The sequence below is a fragment of the Hippopotamus amphibius genome, chromosome 16, assembly GCF_030028045.1.
Source record: "Hippopotamus amphibius kiboko isolate mHipAmp2 chromosome 16, mHipAmp2.hap2, whole genome shotgun sequence".
Classification (NCBI taxonomy): Eukaryota; Metazoa; Chordata; class Mammalia; order Artiodactyla; family Hippopotamidae; genus Hippopotamus; species Hippopotamus amphibius.
In genome coordinates this window covers 28,530,946-28,547,683 of record NC_080201.1, presented here as the reverse complement: position 1 = coordinate 28,547,683, position 16,738 = coordinate 28,530,946, and the positions used below count along the sequence as shown (strand labels likewise).

Below are 16,738 nucleotides of genomic sequence, written 5' to 3'. Positions count from 1 at the left end.
AGTGGCAACATTCTCTGTTGCTGCTGCTGCTGTTTTTGTTATTATTATCATTTGTGTTGGTTCCAGTTTTATCATTTTGAATGAGATGTTAACTGGGCCAAATATTTCCTGGAGGTTCATGTCAGGGAGGCATGGGATTTTGTTCCAGGCTAATGGGCATTTTCCTTTAGACCCAGAGTTTTATGTGTGGGTTTTCCTAGGTTTTTAAAAATGAAATTTCTTATCAATACAAAATATATAATGTCTATGTAAGGTAGACAAACCAAAAAAAAAATAAACACCTGTATACTCCCATCCAGCTTACTGCATAGAACCTTCCTGTTGCTCTGAAGTCCCCTTTCCCCCTCCCTGTCATCATCCTCCCATAGGCCTCCAGAGACATCTATGTTCCTGAATTTAGTGTTTTTCGCCTTGATTTTGTTTCACTTGTGACGTGTGTATATAAGTAACACATATGCATGTATGTATATATCCCTCACAATACATTGATGCATGTTGTATGTTTTTAAACTCTTGAGCTACATGTAAAGGTAACACATCTCATATACATGCTCTTCTGTGACCTTTGTGGCTCCACGTTCTGTGAGATTCTTCCACACTGATGTGCACAGACAGCTACGACTCATCATTTTTTCCCACGTGATGACCAACTCCTTCACCCATCCTGCTGTTAATGGCCACTTGGATTATTTCCAGGTTCTTGCTATTACACATAGTGCTGCTTTAAACCTTTTTTAGCTTGTCTTCTGTGCACGTGCGGAAGGGTTTCTCCAGGGTAGTGGCTCTCAACCTTGGAGAATGCTGATAGCCTGCAGCCACATTTTGAAAGATTAACTTAATTGGTCTTTGGAAAGGAGGCATCCCAGGCACTGGTGTTTTTGTTGTGTTTTTGGGAGGGGGAGCTATCCAGGTGATTTTAATATTGGCCAGCGTTGAAACTGACACTCTAGAGGGTAATTGTCCAAACCAATCCCAGCAGCCCTGTGGAAGAGTTCCCACCTGGCCGCCCCCTCATCAATACTAGCACCACGTGTAGCTTCCCCTCCCCCCGCACAAGCAGCAGGGGGCTGTAGGATGATCACAAAGCAGAGCCTGTGATCTCCTGCCCCGGAGTGCTGCCCCGGGTGCTCTGTGGGATGCTCCTTTCAGCCCTGCTGCTGTCTGCGCACGTGGACCCCTGGACAACACCGCCCCCTCCTTGGTTTTGCAACTCAAGAGCTGCCCTCAGCTCAGAGCAGGTTTGTGTTCTCACTTGTTCTCCTTCACTTCCTCCCACTCCCCAGCTCCAAAGCCCCCGATTTTGGTCCCCTTCCAACCCCTTGTGGTTCCACTGCGGCTGTGCCCTAAACCCAAGGAAGGTGTGGTTTGCTCGGCTGCGCACTCCACTTGGTGCTTTGGAGTGACTGCAGAGAAAAGGGGATGTCCCAACTGTTTGCTGTCGGGTTTTGGAAATGACCTTAGAGAGTTTACAAAAAAAAAAAATTACGATTTCCCAGCCCCACTCAGGCCCACTGACCTGCGCCTTTAAATGTCGTGAGGGGACTGGTGGCGGCAGGTCACTCTGGGTCTCACCCAGCGTCCCCAAATGTAAATTGAGGTTGTTTTCAGTGACAGCTGAGATGGTTTTTGGCTCCAAAACCTCGCCTCAGAGCTGCACTCTTCCAAAGTCAGCAGGTGTGAGGACCAGTGTCCTTCCTGCGGTCTCATTGCACTGAGTGGCAGCTGGGCACCAAGGTCACGTGTGTGCTGCTGGCCGGCCAGGCTGCTCCGCAGCATGCTGGCCCTGACTCTGAGCTGGCCGGCGCCCTCGGAGCCCCCATATGGAGCAACCCAACAGCTGCCAGCCTGGGACACTTCACTGCCAGGTGCAGCAGACAGGAGGTAGCGTCACCCACGTGTGGCCTCACCCGGGGCTCTGCTAAACCCAGCCCGGGAAGCTCTTTGGCTTAGGATCTCCTGTCCACAACCTGCAGGTGGAGATTTTCCTCCTTTCCCTTGGCAACTGCAGTGGGAACCACTAACAGCATCCCATCTGGTGGCTTGACTGGATAAGTATCTATTAACATTAAGCCTAATTGGGGGCTGAAATGGTCTCTTCTAGCTGCGTAAAAAACCACCCCAAATCTAGTGGCTTAACATCACACAGTTATCGTCTCAGATTCTGTGGGTGGCAAGTCCAGGTGCAGCAAGGCTAGGCCCCCCGTGTTGGGTCCCACCAGCTGCGTCTCATCCAGAACTCGGGTCCTCTTCTGAGTTCATGTGGTTGTTGAGTTCAGATTTCCATTCTTGTGCTATTGCAGGACCAAGGGCCTGTTTTCTCTTTGACGATCAGTGGGGTCTGCTCCTGGGTCCCAGAGGTTGCTTGCAGTTCCTTGCCTGTGGACGTCTCACAACGCGGCAACTCAAGGCCAGCAAGAGAAACTTGTCCCCCAGTTCTTATAAAGGATCGATTGACTAGGTCATGCCCACTCAGGATAGTCTCCCTTTTAAGAGGCTGAAGGTCCATGAGGGATTTTTTTCCCCTAATTATTATTATTTTTATTGAAGTATAGTTGCTATACAACATTATATGTTACAGGTGTACAATATAGTGATTCATAATTTTCAGGTTATACTCCATTTATAGTTATTATAAAATATTGGCTATACTCCTCATGCTGTACCATATATCCTTGTAGCTTATTTTATACCTAATAGTTTGTACCTCTTACTCCCCTACTCCTATGTTGCTCCCCTGCAACTGATAACCACTAGTTTGTTCTCTATATCTGTCTGCCTCTTTTTTGCTATATTCACTAGTTTGTTGTATTTTTTAGATTCCACATACAAGTGATATCAGCATTTGTGTTTATTTCACTTAGCATAATGCCCTCCAAGTCCATCCATGTTGCTGCAAATGACAAAATTTCATTATTTTATGGCTTAGTATTCCATTGTATATATACACCACATCTTCTCTATCATTCCTCTGTTGATAGACACTTAGGTTGCTTCCATTTCTTAGCAATTGTAAATAGTGCTGCTATGAACACTGGGGTGCATGTATCTTTTTTTAATAAGTTTATTATTTATTGGCTGCGTTGGGTCTTCACTGCTGTGTGAGGGCTTTCTCTAGTGGAGGAGGAGGGGGCTACTCTTTGTTGCAGTGAACAGGCTTCTTATTGCAGTGGCTTCTCTTGTTGCGGAGCATGGGCTCTAGGCGTGCAGGCTTCAGTAGTTGTGGCATATGGGCTCAATAGTTCTGGCTCGTGGGCTCAACAGTTGTGGCTCGCAGCCTCCGCAGCTGTGGCACACGGGCTTAGTTACTCCCCAGCCTGTGGGATCTTCCCGGACCAGGGCTCGAACATGTATCCCCTGCATTGGCAGGCGGATTAACTACTGCGCCACCACGCAAGCCCGCATGTATCTCTCTGAATTAGTGTTTTGGGGCCTTTTGGATATACACCCAGGAGCAGAATTGCTGGGTCATATGGTAATTATACTGTTAGTTTATTTCCACAGTGTTTTCCGCAGTGGTTGCACCAGTTTACATTCCTTCCAACAGTGTACGAGGATTCTGTGAGGGAGTTTTAACTACATCTGCAAAACCCTTCACATCTGCCACACAATATAACCTAATCACAGCAGCAATGTCCCGTTATACTCACAGGTCCTGCTCAAACTCAAGGACAGGGGATTACATGAAAGTGTGGGGCACTGAAGGATCATCTTAGAACTCAGCCTACCACAGGGGCTTCAGAGTCAAGTCACACCCATAACTAAAACCCACCAGCAGGGACCAGGATAAGCAAAAGCAAACTTAGAGAATGAAGTCAAGTTTCAAGGACAAATACCAATGAACACTTTTGTTTATTGTTAAAATAGAAAAACCCAGGTCTCTTAAATCCACACAATCTCTCTCACTATTGGCAAAATCAATTCCAAGTCTGTGCAGGTGGGAACAAGAAGAACAAAGGGTCTCCTGCTCAGAGGTTTATTGTTGGGTCAGACTTCTGTCCGGCTTCTCTCTAAATGCTCACCAACCTGGACTCTTCTAAAGTAGACGGAGAGAGGCCCTGATCTATAACTGTAGGACTGGCCATATATGGTGTGATTCAATCTCTCCAAAAAAGAGTTTTGTGGTTCCAGGTGAGCTTGAATGGCTGTGTCAGACATCTGACACACTGGCACAACACATACACACACACACATACACAGACATATCCCCTCCTCACAGCAAATATGCATTAATATATAAGTTTAATACCTGGAGATTAACAGAAATGACAATAGGACACAGATGTAACACAGTAAAACAGGGATGAGGGGTAGAAGTGGAGAGGGCAGAGGGACACTGGATATGATCACAGCGACTAATGAGTGACTCCCTTGGTGCTCTGAGGTCATGAGACATTTGCCTCATGTCATCAAGAGCTGCATGGTGAGTAAACCACCAACTCTGGAAGGTAAGCCGCGGCACTACTGTGGAGCTCAGAATGGGGGAAGGCCCCTCTGTCACAGTGTTAATACTCAAGGGTGGCGGGCTGGGAGAGTGTTATAGTCAGCATTTTGACCTGAGAGAGGGGTCTATTTGGGATGCACTCTGTTTGCCTAACACTGGGTGAAGGTGGTCCCCACTCAGGGTAACAGGACTCTGGGGTGCCCTGGTCTTGATCTGTAGCAGCACTCCACACCACTGCACCCCAGCCAGCTCCACTCTGTCCACTGAGCACCCTTCCCGCAACGGACCTGAGCCAGCGTGAGCCAATCCAGAGGAGGTGGGAGGAACCACGTGGTGGGACGTGAGGGGGCAGGAGCTGGCGGAGGAGCAGGTGTGTCCTAGGCCAGGCCCTCCTCTAGACATCATTGAGGTTGCTGTCGCTCAGGAGCACCTTCTCCCCAGGTTTGAAGGCTGGCATCCCAAGGTAGGGGCAGCTGGCACAGCGGAAAGCATCGCCCAGGTAACACTGTTGAGAGAAGAGACCATCATACAGGGAAGCCGAGTGTCAACTCTCCCAGAGATACAGGCCAGAAGAAAGGGACCCCTAATTTCATGATATGGCCACAGCAGTCTGAAGAGAACGACTGGGTTCATTTGTAGGTCCAATTGGGATCCAAACACTAAGAGTTTTTAAGATCTCTGATTTCATGAAAAACAAAGGTCTAGAGAAGTTCCTTGGGTGGACATACTTCCACATTCTCAGCAGTCAAAATAGCCGCGCTCAGCAAATGGCTGAGTAGCATCAGGCCCAGCGTGAAGCAGAAAGAAAGGGGCCAAAAATAAGAAATGACAAGCACCTCCCCTACAGGGAGGAGCATGCTACCCACTCTCAGGAGGTGAGTTCCTCTTCCCCATTACTACCTAGAGACACGTTCTTGCATGTTCACCTATTATTATAATACTTGGGCAGTAAATTCCATAGAGCTGGAGCTGGTCTGTGTTGAGTTCAGGCCTTTGTGAATACTGAGCAATCATCCAGATACTCACATTTCCACAAGCTGACTTGGGCTGGGAGCTTATTTGGTCCCTCAATTTCTCTTTTTCCAGTTCTTCTGCGAGGCCACAGGTGCTGGGGGGAAAGTTAGCAGCTGATGAGTGAGATCTGCCACCATTCAGAAACTCCAAATCCCTGACACACCTTTTCCCTGGGAGCCTTCACAGATATGGAGTATTGACCTTTCCCGGCCTAGTCCGGTTTGGGCTCCACAACTAAATAATGTATTGTTTGGAGATTCACATGTAGACGGTAAACTATCGAAAAAGCCAGGAAACATGAGCACAAACTCGTGAGAATGGCAGCCTCTTGTGAGGAGCAGGAGGGAGACGCAGCTGCAGAAGCGCGCAGAGGCGACTTCTAAGGTACACGCCTTGTTCCCGATTCTTAACCTGGGTGATCAGTACGTGGATGTTCATCTTATTGTTCTTTAAAAGGTACTTGTTGAGTATACTCTTCTATACGTCTGATACATTGTACAATAAAACATGTTTTAGTAACTGTAAAGTACAGCAATACTTTGAGAATCAGAAGCCGCTGGAAGTAGTATGGCAGCCTCTTCCCACCCCAAGGCTTACCAATTCTTGCAGGCCTTCCTCTTTTTCCCTTCCCCACAGGAAGCAACCCGCAAGGAAGCTGGGTCTGGCTTCTTCAAATCTTCTGGATCCAGCAGTTCATCTGAGTCAATGAGATCCTGGAGAGTGTTTGAAGCCATTAATGACACACTCATGGTCTCCGCTAATGAACAGCTGACGTGGTCACAGGCCACAGCAGCAGTTCACCCATCTGTGTAAGAAGGCATCCACCATCCTACCTGGGCTTGATCATCACGCACAAGCTGACCACACAGTGAGTAAACTCTCTGCACAGAAGCTGTGTTAGGTTGTGAGGGGCCTGGGAACTCACTTACGATGTGTAGAGAGTATGTGTGTGTGGAGGGCAGGGACGGAGGCAGCAGGAGGAACAAAGAGAGAAGTGTTGTACCTATTTGAACATATAAAGGGCTATTGTGTGTGAAAAGGGAATGAAATGTTTTCTATATAATTCCAGAGGAAAAGGCAGATAAGGGTATCTACACTCATGTAATTCATTGATAAACATGTGGACAATTAATCTGTAAGCTCTAAGAGGGCACAAACCATCACCTGTTTTGCTTACCATTCCAACTTCAATAATTGTAGAAATGAAGAACTTTATTATAGAAAGCACTGATGTGAGATGGAAAAGTATTACTTTTAAGACAGTGAGCACTCGGTGACTTGCCCAGATGAAGGAGCCAAAAAATATTTTATCTGACAAACTCTTTTGAGATTTACATATGCCCACAAGGGTCTTTAATATATCACATGAAGTGAGAACAAGAAACTCTGTGGGGGAAAGATGTCGAAAAAGAAATTTAAAATGCCACTAATGTGGAGCTTCCTTCTGAGTCAAAAATGCCAGTGACAGGCACGGCCACAAGGCTGAGCTTTAAATGCTTTCACACCCACAAATCCAGAGAGGCTACTCCAAACAACGACCATTCCTACTCAAAGTGGGGCCTAAAAGAAAGCAATCAGGTGACCACAGTGCCAACTCACCACACTCTCATCCTCCATATCATTGGCCGAGAGGGTCCAGAGCTTGGCAGCTGCAGGGTCCACAGCAGGCTTCCCTGAGTCCAACCAATAAAAGAAAGCGAGCTCCAGAAAAGCAGCTGGAAACAAACTCCAAGCACATGTAAGTACTTTCTACTGAGGCTGTGTAGGGAACACACTGGACTGGGAGTCAAAAGACTTGGGTTCGAGGCCCAGCTCCACCACTTCATAAAGGCATGACTGGGACCCATCACTTTACGGTAATAAAAGCCATCATTTGTTAAGCACTTGCTTTGTGCCAGATACTACATTACACATGTTACATGCATTACCTAATTCAGTCCCGCTCACCACGTTATGAGGGAAGTGCTTGTCATCCTAATTTTATAAATGAGGAAACAGGTTTAGATACTGAGGCCAGTAACACTCAGCCACAAATACAGACACAGTCTACCTAACGCTTTTAACTTCCACTCCATATTGCTTTCTTCCGCTTCTCTTAGTTCCCATCCCTAGAACATGGGGCTAGTAGTATTCCCTATAGCCGCCGCAGCAGATGTCAGGATTCAACGAGAAAGTGTGTCAGAAAGCACCATACATAGCAAAGCTTTGGTCTCATGTAGACGTCAGGCGGCAGCGTAACAACAAATTAGTGGCAGATCACACCTCCTGATTCTCTGTCCGGGCCTGAAAGAGCTGAGACCTGCGGTTGAGTGTGTGTGTTCGGGGGGCGGGGGGGTTATGAATGGGCCCTGGGGGGGTAAGTGCACCCCCCAGTGATCACAGTCACAACTGGATGCTCAGACCTCCCACAGGGCAGGTCATCTAAGCTGCTCCTACCCATTCAGGAACTGTGACTCCAAAGGTTAGGATGCCAAAGGATTTCTTGAAGATTTAGGCTAGATGGTCAAAACAGAGCAGTGGGAATGTACCTGTAAATTTTTGCATACCTCATAGCTGGGACAATTTTTCTCAACTCAGGCATTAGAAAATAGTGATAGGAAGGGTGAGAATGGTGGCAAAGGGTGGGGTGCAATCTTCTGAGCAGAAGAGAGATTTTTATGTGTCTTAAGATCCTCAAAGAAAAGCTGACTTCAGTGGCACAGAGAAAAGGACACATGGGAAGAGGAACAGCACACTCTTATCTGCCATGACCACCACTGTGAGATCTTCTGAGGGTAAATGTCATAATTCTGGGGTCTGGAAAGACTTCAATAGCTAATGAAGCTATGGGACTCAGGCCTCTAGAATCTGAAGGCCTCTGTGTCCCTTGGTGCAGAAGAAGGGGCTGGACTAGGTAATACCTATGCGTCATTTCAGTTTTGGATCCGAATATGCCCAGGACAATAGTACATTAAGCATTCCTCCATTTGGAAATGAGGGAAATTAAAGGAAGGGACTGATCCTCTAAAGATATCACCGCCTCATTCAGATCTCTGGCTCGGTTTCTAATAGGGCCTTCCAGGCCCACTCAGACAGAACAATGTCTCTAGGCCAGTCTCACCGGAAGACTTCTTGGCAGTAGAAAGCTTAAGTTGACTAGAAGAACCCACTTCAAAGTTGGGCTTTCTGCCTGTGATCTGCACAGAGAGCAGGCTGTCACTGTTGTAACCCAGGTGTTCATGGACAGACTGAATCTCCTTGGGGCTCAAGGACTCGCGCTGCAGCTGGAATTCAAGACATCAGAGGATTAGGCCACATTCCTTCTACAGTATGGTGTACCATGTCCCCCTCACAGGTGTCAAATGCTCATGTCTGTCGTAAGTACACGACAGTGGGAGATCACAGACATCACCTCATGCCTCACGTTCAGTTTCTTAGCAGTCAGGATCCTAGAGTGTACCTTCCGTCTACATGTTTACACTGAGCCTGCCCCTTGGAGGGTTTTAAAGTATTTATCAAATATCTGTCTATTAGGTACAAGGCACTGTGCTAGGCACTGTGGGGGTTATGATTATGATTACTGAGATGAATCGGACACATGGAGTAGGCTGTGGAATAGGATCAAAGCCTGTAGTGGGGAAGCACGCCCACAACAAAGATGCTAGAAATGAAATACGCAGTAGAGAAAGAGAACCACAGGGGGAGGGAAATGCTTTCTATCTTCCTTGGGAAGAAGCAGCAGACAGTAAAGGTAGGAAAAAGGTGGGGGTGCCACCTCTATGTCCAACAATTATAGAATGGCTACATAAATCACAGTCCATCTGTAGCACTGAATGTTGCTTCATCATTAATAAGAAAGTGGGGCAATACACTGAGATGGATAAATGTCGAGGACATCTAAGGGTGGGGAAAAGAGCTAGTGACTGAACAATGTATACACACGACCTTATTTACATTAAAAACCATGTACACACACACACACACACACACAAAACACACCTGTAACTACATAAAAAGAAGTCTGAACAGCCACACCAAGAAATGTATTGGTGGCTTCCTCTGGGGAGGAAAGTGTAAGCAATGCCTGGGATGTCACTTATATTCTTCAGTCCTAATTGAATTTTTATGAACAATCCATATTTTAGAATAAAAAACGGAGGAACTTTGAAAAGAAAAATAGGAAAGGGCAGGCATAAAGAAACTGAGGTCCTGGGTCATGTACAGATCAGTGGTATAACAGCTATCGTGGTATAACATTTACCTCTCACACAAAATTTCAGCATTGGGGAAGAATGTGGAACCATAAATCTCTCTATTTAATGGTAATATTTCTATTAAATTGTCAGAAACACACCTCCCCCTCTAACCTATTCTAGCCTCCCACCAAAGAGCTGAGGAAAACACGGGTGACTACCTTTCACTTGGGCCTAAGATTTGTGTCCACTAAGAAATGTGTTGCTCTCTCCCTGCCTCAGCGGTTACCACTAGTACCAAGACCAGAATATGCCCCAACCCATATGGGCCCAAGCTGAGTCTCTTCAAAGGAGATTAATTTCAGAGGTTTCGTCCTTGGAGGCAACAGGTATCTCACATGCAAAGCCCTTCTCAACTTGTTTCCTAGTCTAAGCGACACTGATCACCTCACCTTCAGGGCTGTTATTTCTCCCAGATTCTCTCTGTATCATCTGACAAAGAGATACTGTGTTTAGTCACCCAAGAGCTTAAATTCCCAGCAAAGAAGGTCATCTACAAACATACCTCTTTAACTTCCACAAGACCAGAAAGAGTCAGGGCTGAACACAACTTAGATGCCGTCTTCACTTTGCTATTGTTAACTGCTAAGAGGAAAACCCCAATTAATAGCTTTATAGGTCAAAGCAGGAAAAATAATAAAGGCTCTATCCTATTCAGGTCAGCAGGCATTAAAACAATAATAACCTATTCTGTTCAATGTATATATTTTTTAGCGATAGTATTTTAATTGGACAAATCCTTTTGGTTGTTCAAAGTGCTCTTACCAATGCTCTTAAGCGTTATATAATAATTCCATTATTATTGTTTTTTATCGCTCTCTGCTTCTCGGAAACACCTAACCTTACAGGAGCTGTTGGATAATGACTGAGAAAGAGGTTTAGAAACTGTAAAGTATACAAGTATCTCTGTATAGTTCTGACAGGCACTGTGTTTAGTCACCCAGGGTTTACATCCCAGCAAAGAAGGCTCTATCTGCTATTAAAATAAACATAAAATAAGCTTATATTTTCACATAAACACCTTTATACATTTCAAAATACTTTCATTTCTATTCTCTTATTTGATGAGATAAGTCCTCCCATTTTGAGACAAAGTCTAGTTAAAAACGCTAAAAATCTAGAATGACTCTGACAGCTTTACTACTAAGCAAAAAAAGAGGTTTTTATTTCTTGGATTCTATCTTTCGTTTCACGTGAATCAGTACTTACCTCACCACACTCAGACTTCCAGTCACTACTTGTTAACTTTTTAGTTTGAAATAACTATGAATGCACAGGAAGTTGAAAAAAAAAAGGTCAGGGAGGTCTCGAGGACCCTTCACCCCATCCCTCCATGGTAATACCTTACACAACTATCATATAACATGAAGACTGGGAAACTGTCACTGATAATCCAGAGAGTTTATCCAGATCTCACCAGTTTTACAAATACTTGTTAGTGTGTGTAGCCCTCATCACCACACATTTCAAGAATGTTATATGAACAGAATCATACAGCATACAAGCTTCTGAGGTTGGATTTCCTTCACTCAGCATGATTCCGCTGAGATGCACCCAAGTTGTTGCATGTGGCAATAGTCTGTTCCTTCTTTACTGCTGCATAGTCTTCCATGGTGTGGATGTACCCGTTTAACCATTTACCTGTTGAAGGATCCACCCATTTTCAGATGAGCAGTTTCCTTCTATTTTACTACCTAATGGGTCAAAGATCACAATTATTCAGATGTGTGGTTCAGAGTTTTACAATAATTTATCCCTAAGGATAAGGTTTAGTATAGGAATATTGATCTCCAAATGATACCTCCTACTCAGAGAGATGTAGTAAACATACCTAAAGATTCAACCCTGTTAAACTCTAGTCTTTCAAGTGAAGATTTCCTTACCTACAGCTGTCTCTACTGGCTCTTTCAGAAATAGACATCCACCAGGCCGAAGGATCCGGGCCATCTCAGCCAAAACCTCAGCACTGTGCAGAGTGGTGCTTCCAGGAATGATACCCGATAAAATAATGTCAAAGCTAGATTCTTTGTGGGCAGCTGAAAAGAAGGAAGACTCTAATCAGCAATGACCTGGGCGCCAGAAGCCACCTCCCAATCCCTCCCAAGCACCCACAAAGGCTACATGCATGGCCCTGTAGAATAACACCTACCTGTTCAGCAAATGCTGTTATACCACCATTACTAGCTAGAGGGGCAAGGACGCTGCTGCCCTGCTCTCCCTCAGACTTACTAACTTCGTCTCCTTTTATATGCTCAGGGGAAAAAGCAGAAAAGGAAGGTGGATGAAAACCAAGTTAAAAAAAATGTGGAATATCTAATAAGAAATAAGAACTTATACAAATCATCAACTATACTCCTAAGTCCACTGTATCTCAGCTGAAAAAACTACTATCATGTGCCACCCCAAACAAAAACTAAGCTATCAAGGAATGACAAAATGCAGCACTCTTGTCAAAACTGCCCTCCTTGTAAGACAACCTGGGTAGGTACTTACACTGCAAAAGCTGGTTGATGTTTTCCACAGACACTCGGCCCTCATCTCCAGTTAAGGCTTGAAGCTTATCCACCAGATCTTTCAGAGCCTCCACCAGGGATGAGTTATCCCAGACCACTGCCACAAACTGGCCAGCTGAGATCCCAAAATCTGCCATTCCTGCAGTGCTGCAGACCTAAAAACTATGGGCCAAAGGAGAGTCAAGAGTGAGCAGAGACAAAAATGCAATTCAATCCATAGCATACCACCAAATATGATTAGAATTGCAACCTAACTGTGACCTCCCACCAGGGAATGCTGACCACAATAGAAAACCTCACTATAGATTACCAGAATGTGAATAAATAAACCTATTATCCTAAAGTTTCATAACCCCAACATTCCCAAATATGGCAGGTGGCTTCCTTGGTGAAAATCCTGACTAAGCAGGAGGATCAAGTAAGGAGGTTGAAGGCACAAAGATTATTTCCTCTTTGATATGAGACAACTCAGCTTGAATAGAATATAAAACACATAGGACATTAATTAGGCAGAAGTATGACTCAGCAAGGGAGGCGAATAAACTGGCTGACATAATCCAACCACAAGCTTAGTGTTCTTTTTAAAATGAGGACAACATATGTAAATTTAGCAAATTGAATAATGAAATTTTCCCATTCATCAAGATATGAAAATTCAATTCTACTGACTCTGTAGTCATCAATAGTATCTACTATACCTTTCTTTAACAATTAATATTACTCTTCAAAGCATTTTACATACATTAACTCAATTGAACCTCAGTACAACCTTAAACTAGGCATTACTCCCATTTTACAGTGAGGAAACAGGCTGTTGACTTTGCCCAGGTCACACAACTAGTAAGTGTTGTGTGGTTAAACTAAGAACTGGGATTTGAATCCAAGTCTGTTTGACTATAAAACCCATGCTTTTAACCTATGGAAATTTCTTCCAGCCGGGGTCAACTTTCTCTCTGACTTGATACTCAGGCGGGTATAGAATGTTCTCCCGATGCAATCAGGTCAAGAGATAGCAGTCTACTCAGTTCCCCATTTCTTTCTTAAACATTAATGACTCCAAGCTTGGCCCTGGCTTCAGACAGCTCCACCAAATGACATAGAGAAGCTGTGGGAGAGGGGTCACGCATAGATTGGTCTTAAGCCAAACATTTCTGTCTTCCGCAGAGGTGGCCAACCCAGTGACAATTATGCCGCCACAAACACTCCAGGACCGAATTTAGGCCAGGCCCATACACTGTTCCTTCTATAAAAATGGTTCCCTTCAAATGACTTGCTCCTCAGCCTACAAAACATACCTAGGTTTAGCCAGTCATGCTTAAATACTATAGTACTTTGATTTTGCCACTCATTTGCTACAAGGAGTTATTAAGGCTTTTATTTTCTAGAGAAAAATCAAAACAACTCAGTCTTCTGGATTCAGGTGCTCCGTAATCTGGCTCCACCCATATCTCCTGCCTCCCCAAGATGAATCCTTCCTTGTTGTATGAAAAATCTTGGCATTTTTCACTTTATCCTGCCTTTTATCTGGTGGAATGCCATCTTTATTATCTGCCTTCCTTGTGGAATGCCATCTCTATTATCCTGATCGGGCTGCAAGCTGCAGTAAGAAGATGCCAAGTGTTAATCAGACAAACAGGATTCCTCAGTCACTAAATTGTGGTTTTTAAATCCTTAAAAAGCACAAAATCAAGAACTGAAACTTTAAACTTTCAATTGTAACATGACGTTGAGGAAGAACTCTTACAAGTATTTCAAGTGAACAACTTGGGATCAATCTTACATATAAGAAGTGGCTGGGGAGACTAAGAATATGGATTGCTGGGCATTAAGTTATAAGAAATAAATGACATGCTTCTAGAATGATGCTGGAACAGGTTCTCCCTTGGGACTATAGAAAGAGATGACAGGTTCCCGTCCCACTACTACAATCTTGAACTGTATTCACAGAAAAATCCTCATGGAAGAACTGAGGGGCCAAAGGCTACTCATTAGCTAGAGAAACACAAAAAGCCAGATGTCTAGACCTTTTCAGCAACCTTAATGGAGGCACAGTTTTATAGAGCATAGGTTTCGAATACAGATGAACTGGGGTTCTGTCTGTTACTAGATCTTCTATTTATTAGCTGCATGATCATGGATCAGTGATTAGCCTCTCTCTTTTCTCATTAAAGTAGGGAGAATAATCTTATATTTTGCAAGGCTGCTGCAAGAAATAAATGAGAAGATAAAAATATGCAAAGTACTCAGCAGGACCTGGCACATGGAGCTCAATAAAATAATGTTCTAAGAGAACTCTGAGCCTCCACTTCTCTGTGGCCAGTTTATCTGCCTTTGCTTCAAACAGTCCTATAAAATCTTGCTCTTTCTCCTCAGCCATAAGCTGCTGGGAGGACACCCCAGGGAGAAATGTGAAGCCTTTTTTCATTGTTAAAATTACACAATATAAGAGCTGCACTTTATGACATCTTATACAGTACTCCAGTGGGATTGCGACCGTAAATTAGAAGAATGGAAAGTGCTTTGTGTCCCATATCCCCCCAAACTAATCTTCTATGGCAACAGGGAGCTCATAAAATACATTTATTAAACATTAACCCACAAAAAACAAGACACAGCCACCACTTTCAGTCAGCATTTTTCCGAATAAAATGGGACACAATGTTCTTTTAAATATCTAAAAGCCAAAGTGTGATACTATTCATCATGACTTTTACGTTGTTGTCAATGTCCTTTCTAAAAAAAACAAGGAAAAAATGTCTGCCACCTAAGTCAACACACTTAGAAGTGTGACTCAGAGCCCAGTTTCATAAATAAAAAGAGGTGGAATGGAAGTCATTGTCACATCACTGGACTTGTTTGCTAAGCATCTCTCCGACTCTGACTGCCCCACACACATGCCCATGGCCGTTCTAAAATGTCATGGACAGGCAATGCAAGCAGATGTCTGAGAACAACTTCTGGAGATGCACTTGTTTATTTTTAAGGCACCCAGTAAACATCAAATCTTGAGGCATTTGGCTCCTTTTAAGGATGAAGAGGGCCAAAAGAGAAAAGACTGAAGTTTGGGTATCAGTTCAAACCAAGGATCAAATCCTTTTAAGTCAAATGCATAAAAAATTCTGAGAATACTGACAGTTATCAGAAAGAAAAAATTTAATTCAAATGAAGTGACTGGCGCGCACATGCGCGCACGTGCACACACACACACCCACACACACACAGAAAAAAAAGGTGACAATCTGCAAGGAAAAGGTAAACTCAAAAGAAAAGAAATGGAAGACTGTGCCTCCGGGTAATTAGGTGTGTGTCAAACTTAAGGCTTTCAGAAAGGATATCCAAGTGCTAGATTTTCCACAGGAAAGTTTCATTTGAAGATGAGTGGACAGAACTCAGAAAACAAAACCTCATGGGGAGATCAGTAGTGCTTTGCCGAAATCCAGAAATACGGATCTGAAATTTTAACATTTGGGGAGTAGTTCTGGCTGAGAGGGCGGCCTCCCTGACACCCACACATAGGGGAGAGTAAGAGGTTCTGAAAAGACCAGAGTTGATAAGGAGTGTGTAAAGACACAAAGACAAGCACCTGACTGCACAGAGTTTACAGGATGGCATGCTTAGCTCTTGCCTTCGGTTGCCCCTAATCCCCAAACCATTTACTTCTTCTGGTGGTAGATTTCCCAGTGAGGCGCTCCGTATTTACATTTCTGTTCAGTGACTAATCCATGACCTCCCTGAGTCACGTACAGCTTGGCGCTCAGTGTCAGAATAAATGCCACCAGCCTTTCCCAAACTTGCAGATCATCCAAATCACCCCGGGGCACTTGTTAAAATAAGATTCCAGTGCTACATCCAGATGTACTGAATCGACTGTCCAGGAGAAAGACCTCGGTATCCGATTTATTAACAAGTATCCTGATGGCTTTTCCAATCTGTCAAGTTTGGGAATACTCAATTATATCAACTCAACACCTCGGAGGTTCAGGGAAGTCAAAGGTTCAAAATTACAATCTGGGGGTCCAGGTACCCCCCCCCCCCAAAGACGGAAACTTCAGCTTCCCTGATGTTTGCGAAGAGGGACTGAGACTCAAGGTCACAACAGCTGGCTACTAGCAGAAGCACGTCTCAGACTCCGGTCCCCGGGGCCTCAGGCCAGGTCCGGCAGCGCGGGAGATAAGGCAGCCCGGGAAGGGCAGAAGCCACCACGCCAGGAGCCCGGGGCCAGGCGGGGAGGGCCCGGCCCCTCACACCGGCTTCCCCCGGGCGAAAGCCTGCTGTGGTCCTCAGGGAGGTGGCCACGGCCACGTTTCCGCCGAAGCACCGGGCTGGGAATGGGAAATGAGAGGATGTGGGGCAGAGGGTGGGCCGTAAGGGGGCCGTTGGGGAAGGTCGGGCTCTCAGACCACAGAGAGAGCGCTCACCTGCCGCCCGGGGCTCGCTCCAGGCTTCTTCACATCAACCGGCTCGGCACCTCGCGCCTCTCGCGAGAGAAGGAGGCTCCCTCTGCGCGGGGAGGGCGGAAGCGGCCACGCCGCGCACTG

The 16,738-nt window shown here is 45.0% G+C and overlaps 1 protein-coding gene across 2 annotated transcripts; it reads right to left on the bottom strand.

The window, feature by feature from the left end:
• Positions 1 to 4,222: 4,222 nt before the first annotated feature.
• CIAPIN1 (cytokine induced apoptosis inhibitor 1) lies at positions 4,223 to 16,735 on the bottom strand. 2 transcript variants are annotated; one of them, XM_057711754.1, is made up of 9 exons: positions 16,619 to 16,735; positions 12,181 to 12,362; positions 11,571 to 11,723; positions 10,193 to 10,272; positions 8,556 to 8,718; positions 7,055 to 7,128; positions 6,053 to 6,168; positions 5,468 to 5,549; positions 4,223 to 4,946 (listed from the first exon to the last, which is right to left on the bottom strand). In XM_057711754.1, exons 2-9 carry the CDS (start codon positions 12,335 to 12,337, stop codon positions 4,836 to 4,838), a joined length of 936 nt encoding a protein of 311 aa, XP_057567737.1. In that variant the 5' UTR covers positions 12,338 to 12,362; positions 16,619 to 16,735; the 3' UTR covers positions 4,223 to 4,835. The 2 variants fall into 2 exon arrangements, with proteins under 2 accessions (XP_057567737.1, XP_057567738.1); XM_057711755.1 differs by having other exon boundaries at positions 10,193 to 10,269.
• Positions 16,736 to 16,738: the final 3 nt, after the last annotated feature.